General features: G+C 50.5%; 1 protein-coding gene across 5 annotated transcripts in view; it reads left to right on the top strand.

Annotated features, from left to right (window-relative positions):
* The first annotated feature begins 678 nt into the window (after positions 1–678).
* COL24A1 (collagen type XXIV alpha 1 chain) overlaps positions 679–6,000 on the top strand; it is a 395,660-nt gene continuing 390,338 nt past the window's right edge. For 2 of the 5 annotated variants that reach the window (XR_006383188.1, XM_044238617.1), the window contains exon 1: positions 1,491–1,804. Coding sequence is in view for 4 of the 5 variants with exons in the window: in XM_044238617.1 (XP_044094552.1) it covers positions 1,749–1,804 (56 nt within the window). In the remaining variant the exon portion in view is untranslated. Of the gene's footprint in view, positions 842–1,067; positions 1,233–1,347; positions 1,460–1,490; positions 1,805–6,000 lie in introns of those variants that run through there. The other 3 variants (XM_044238615.1, XM_044238616.1, XM_044238614.1) reach the window with 3 other exon arrangements.

Genomic DNA, 6,000 nt, shown 5'->3' with positions numbered 1-6,000 from the left:
GGAAAGGAAGAGGAATTAAATTCTATATTCCTGGAGAGGAAAAATCCCTCAATTATTTGGGAAATGATACCTAAAATTCCAAAGTTTGCATCAATCATTTCTCTTCACTTATGGTTGCTTTAACTTTTATAATATGTGCATACTCTGGGATGTTTTTCCCAGAGGGATCATTAGCTAGAGATAGCTCACAGAAAAGGTCAGGAAAACTTATTAGAGAAATGATATTCAATGGTGTACAACAGTCACTGGTGAAACAAACATGCTAAGTAGTATTTTAGGTGCTGAAAATACAGAAGTGAGCAAGATAACAGATCCCTAGCCTCCTGGAATTTTCAGTCTTATTAATAAAAAGGTAAAATCAGAAGGTTAACTTTTTTTTTTAACTCCCCAAAACTTGGAAGGTGGACAGGCTGTGAAAAGGCTGTGCGGGTATGGAGGTTTATGTCAAAAAAAAAAAAAAAAAAAAAAGAAAGAAAGAAAGAAAGTTACAAAAGTTGGAGAAGGTATTCAAATCGGAAAGACCATGGTCTGTTAGCATGTTCTAGATGCATGAATGCAGATCATGAATCCATGTTTATAAGCTAGGAAAGGGCAGAAAGCAGATAAGTGGATTGCAAGATAGAGAAATCAGCAGAAAAGTAGTACATGGGGCAGATTGAAAGGCAAGCGTGAAAGGAAGGAAAGGTAGCAATGAGAACCGTAGCAGTCTGTTTATAACATGACTTAGCCCACGAGCATCACTGCACAGAATGCACGAAGGTCGCGAATGAAGGGCTTCGCCGAGTAGGATTTCAGAGGGGCATGCGTGAGGAGGACAGAGAAAAAGACGGATAGGGGACATGTAAGAGGACATCACACTGGGGACTGCTGAAAAGGGGACGAAGGAAAGATACTAGTCACCTACGAGCTTCGGGGACAGCGAGGAGGGTGGCGTGGGAAGCGAGAGCGTGCGGGCGTCGCCGGGGCGGCTGCAGGCGCTCCCCAGGCGCGGCGGGCCCTGGGCTTCACGAACCCGGGCGCTGGACCCCCCGCGCGGGTTGGGGGTAGGTTGCGGGCCGGAGGGGGGAGGTGTGCACTGTGTTTGGTGATGTCATTGCAAGTCAGTGAGCGGTGAAATTTAACACCGGCCGGATTTGCTGGGCTCCTCTTCTTCCAGGGGAAGCAGCCGGCGGCAGTCAACGCTGAGCGCCTGCAGTTGCCACCGGCCCCCTCTCACCGACCAGATTTCCGAAGTGGGTGTGTGTGCTTGTCTGACAAATGTTCAGGCGCGGGTTGTTTCCAAGGACTTCCCCCCCCCCACACCCCCTTCATCTCCTTCCCTCCTCCAGCCCTTCTCTCCTCCCAGCCCCAAAGCAGAGGACTCCACTGGAGTCACAGAGTCGCCTTTGAACCGCAAGTGAACTCGAGGGCTGCGCTCGCGGCGGAGTTCCAGCTGCTGCCGGCGCCCCGCCGCCTGCCAGTGAGGTCTTGCTCCTCGCCCGCCCTCCCAGGGGAGCGCTCCCCCCGGGCTCGTCCGTTACCGAGCTAGGGAACTAAGCCTAGCTGATTGATCGACCCTCTGGGTGCTATTTCTTTCCCCTTCCTATTTCTCTCCTCCTTTTTTGTTGTTGTTGTTGCGGTTTTGGAGCATCGTTTTCATGTGATTTTTTTTTTTCTTCCTTTTTCATGGCCAGTACCTGCACCCTTAGCAGTTCGGAGTTGCCTTCTGTTTTCCGTTAGCGCTTCGCTGGAGGGACAAATGCATACAAATGCATTTAGGAGCCCACAGGACAAGGCGTGGAAAGGACTCCCACACGGCAAAAACGTAAGTAGCCCACTCGCCCAGAGGCTAGGGTTAGACCCACTCCTCTCCCCATCCTCCAGACCCTCTGGGCGGGTTGGCGTTCTGAGCTCTCCCGCTCCTTTGCACTTTTCGAAGTTGGGAGCCGGCGAGCAGCCGTGGCATCCTCCTCTTGTCTCCTCAATTTGTAAAATACCGTGTTTGAAAGGAAGCCTCCTGCCAGCAGATCTCTCAGAAAGTTCATGCTAAAGAGGTCCTGCGGCTGGGGAGGGAAAGCTCGCTGGCTCGCGTCCCGGTGCCGGCGGCCGCCGTTCCCGCGACTCCCCGAGCTCAGATCCGACGCCGGCTGGAGCTCCGGCTCCCGCCGCCCTCGCGCCTTCCTTTCCTTCTCCTTTCTCAGGGCCCTGGCTGAGGTTCTGCTATCCCGCGGTTCTTCTCCGGGCGTCCAGCCTGGGGACTGCCCGGGCGCCGGCGGTCCTCTGGGCTGTGTGCGCGGAGCCTGGACCGCGGGACACAGACGTGGGCCGCGGTTGCTGGACTGGAGGAGAGGGTACCCGCAAAATCTCGGGCATCGGGGCGCGGCTAGCCTCGGAGGCAATCGGCTCTTGTCCTTAGGAGGCCAACACACGTGCTGCCCATCTGGGGCTGAGGCAGCGTCTCGCTTCCGCGGCCTGTCACTGGGGAAGGGGCTGGACGCGGGGGCGGGGCTGCTCCTCCTGCAGCGTGTTCGCGCAGGCCCGGACTGGCACCCCACCTCCTCTTTGGGCGCCGTACCTGCTCCTGCTCCCTCCCTCCCTGGGAAAACAGCGTGGAGGGGAGTGCGTGCCTTGGCTAGCTGCCCTGCTCCCCCTGGAAGAGGTCAGTGGGTTTTGGAAGTTTGCTTCTGGCCCCTGGAGCCGGAGGAACCAAAAGCGGCTCGGGTCATTTTCTGCCCCAAAGCTGTCCCTTGGGAGAATTGGTGAGGGTAAGGGGTACACCCGCCGGTGCCCGCTGAGGGCAGGCGGAGGGAGGCGGGGCGCGGAAGAGACCGCCTTGTGGCACTGTTTGTGTGCACATGTGCTTCCCAGCGGCGCTGGCTGGGGCTCGCGCGCTCTCTGCCCTGACCCCTGGGAGTTCGGACAGCTGGGCTTCCCGGCTGAGGACGCGCCTCCCCACGCGCCCGAAGCCGGATTAGTCAGTGCGGAGGAAAGCTCGCAGTCCCGTGCTTGGGGCCAGGGGCCGGCGACCCGGGAGACCCGGATCCCGGAAGAGCTCACCCAATGCGGGTTAATTTCCCCAGCGCGACTCCCGCGGGTCGCACCGGCGTCCCAGGCAGGTTTCCCGCCACATTTCTTAATAAAAGCCCCTCAACGTGGACCCGGTCGGAAAGCCGGGCTCCCTGCGCAGCCGATCCTGCGGGACTCCGCTCATGTTTCCGCTGATCCGAGCGCGTGGAATGGTGGTGGCATGAGCGTCGGGCCCCCGGAGGTCTAGCCACCAGGAGAAGCTGGGTGAGGTCGGCCACCTCCTGGCCGGCCCGCAACCTCCGCGTTCATTCCTGTGCGCTTCTTGCCTTCCCCGCCAGCTCCCACCCAGAGGGCTTTCCCTTGGCCACTGGGCAAGGCCTGCGCCGTTGCCCAGCCATCCGTGGGGCTGGTAATGGTGACCAATTTCTCGGATTAAAGCAGATCTTCTCTGCTCCTGGCCTCTGTCTTGACTTGCTTATACTTCCCTTCCAGACGCTCCCAGAAAAGGCCCTGCGTAAATTTTTGGGCAGTTTGGGCTTTGTAAATTGGGTCCAGATGATTGGGGGGAGGGAGGCAGAGAAACCAAACAAAATGGATTACACGGAGGAACTGAGGAAAAATAAGACTACGTGGAACGGGAAAGGACCCTTTGCTGAGAGAATTGGGGTCGATAGGAGATTCTGGGTGAAGGCACTGGTCCAGAAGGTCTCTCCGTGAGGAAACTTGCAGCCTCCTTTGACGTGAAGTAGTCAAGTTTGCTCCACTACAGTTGTCAGTGGGGATGGGCTGCAGAGAATTAAGGGTAATTCAAGGTTACATCAGATTGCACCCCCTCATAGCTCCAACCATACACACGCCAAGTAGGGGAAAGAGTAGTTACTGATCTGACAAAATTGTTTCTCAAAAAAATCAAATTTCCATAAAGAATTACCGGGTGCCTGGGTGGCTCAGTTGGTTAAGCTTCTGCCTTTGGCTCAGGTCGGGATCTCAGGGTCTTGGGATTCAGCTGGGCACTGGGCTCCCTGCTCCACTGGGAGTCTGCTTATCTCTCTGCCTTTACCTTTGCTCCCTGCCACCCCTCCCACCCCTTCTTGTGCTCTCTCTGTCAAATAAATAAATAAAATCTTAAAAAAAAAAAAAAAAAACCAACTTTAAAAAAAAAAACCACCCTACCAACCCTATAGGGAGGGGACTTGGTAGAGGCAGCTGATTAGCTGATGATAATGTCAGTCCACTGAATTAAAACCTTAGAGTTTCTAATGAAATCCTTGAGGTTTTAATTTTCCACCATCCTTCTGCAGTGACTTTTTTTTGTAAAAACAGGAGCAGTTTTTTTTTTTTTAATCACAATTCTGATTACTCACCCAAAAACATTTGCAGTTTAAAACTGGATCCTTAAAAACATTTTATTTCATGGGGCTAGCTTTTAAGTGAGTTACCTAATGTGAATTTGTGGTAGTAATAAAAGGAAATTAAAACCAGAAGTCAGTGTTAGATACAATGATTTAACAGTATCAGAAAGTCCCCCAGGAAGGCTATTATTGTAATTAAAGGGTTTCTATAACCAAGGTGTGTCGGGGTTGGGGGGTAGTTTTGGATATAAACATCTACTTCCTAGTTGGCATGAAACTCCGTTCTTTAAAGTTGCTTAGTTATCTTTGTTTTCAAGTAGATGTATAAAATAAGCTGATGTCTCAAGGAGAGGGATTGTAGCTTTGAGTGTTGCTTAGACATTCTGCTTGGTAATCTGTGAAGTGGCAGGAGAAAAATATAAATTTTATTATGGAAATTAAAATAGCTAGTTTCCATGCCATGCCTCGCAACTATGAGTTTATATTTGTAACTCTGAGCAAGAAGTGAGGTAAAGACCGTTTCGTTTTCATCCTCCTAAAAGGCTAACGTTATTCGGACAGTCATTCACTCAATCATGCATTCATTTATTCAACAAATGTTTTCTGAGCCCCAGCTATGTACCCAACATGGCTCTAAGCAGAGAGGATACAATGGTGGAGCAAGAGAAACACAACTGCTGCCCTCCCAATGTGCTCAGGTTAATATAGGAAACAGAAAATGAACAACCAGGTATACAAAAATGAGAGAGGAGGACACCTAGAAGTTCTGGGTAGGTGGGGTAGATACGGAAGGGTAATCCTGGAAAGAAAGGCTGACCAGAGGAAATGAAATCCTCACTGAGACCTAATTGGAAAAGGCATGAGACTTTCCAGACAGAGCAGTAGAAGACTGAGAGGCGAGATGGCAGAGTTCATTTGAGGGCCTGGAAGAAGTGAAAAGTCGGTTGTAGACCACGCTTTCTAGATGAGGAGTGACTGGAGCTGCATCTGGAGACCAGAGACCAGATTCTGAAAGGTCCTTAAACTGGATTACTTTTTCAGCTAAATAAAAGGAGGTTAGGATGACCTGACTTCTTGATCTTGGGATCAGTGAGCATGTTGAAGATGCTAGAGAAGTTATATGTTTATTGAAACTCAAGACCACCTAATAGTCTTGCTAACTGAATATTGACTCATTTATTTTAAAAAACTTTAGTTAACATGAGTGTGTGCCAGGAACTTTGCGAGGGTAGGCAGCAATCATTTTAACACTCTGTGGGGTATTATGAGGATGGACTAGCTGAGTTATTTTTCTTCCCTGTTACTGACTAGATTCTAGGCATTTTGATTACTTGAAGTTCTTAAGCATTTATTTCCCTTGTACTTCGTGAATTGCCTGTTTGCTTGAAATTTAACCAAAACTTCTAGTATCTTTCACACTATGTTACTTATACAAGTACCTACTGAGCTGAATTGGTAATCTCAGAAATTCATTGTATATAAGTTACTGACAACACTTCACTCCCTGAATCATTCAACTTTAACCCCACTGCTGGGATGAGAACTGATCTTCAGTTATTTGGTCAACAAAGGACAAAAATGTTACTATTTCTGGATCTTTGCATCTAGTAAAGAGCAAAATCTGTAAAGTTGTCATAAAGGA

The sequence above is a fragment of the Neovison vison genome, chromosome 2 (assembly GCF_020171115.1).
Source record: "Neovison vison isolate M4711 chromosome 2, ASM_NN_V1, whole genome shotgun sequence".
Lineage (NCBI taxonomy): Eukaryota > Metazoa > Chordata > Mammalia > Carnivora > Mustelidae > Neogale > Neogale vison.
This window is presented reverse-complemented; position numbering and strand designations above follow the sequence as displayed.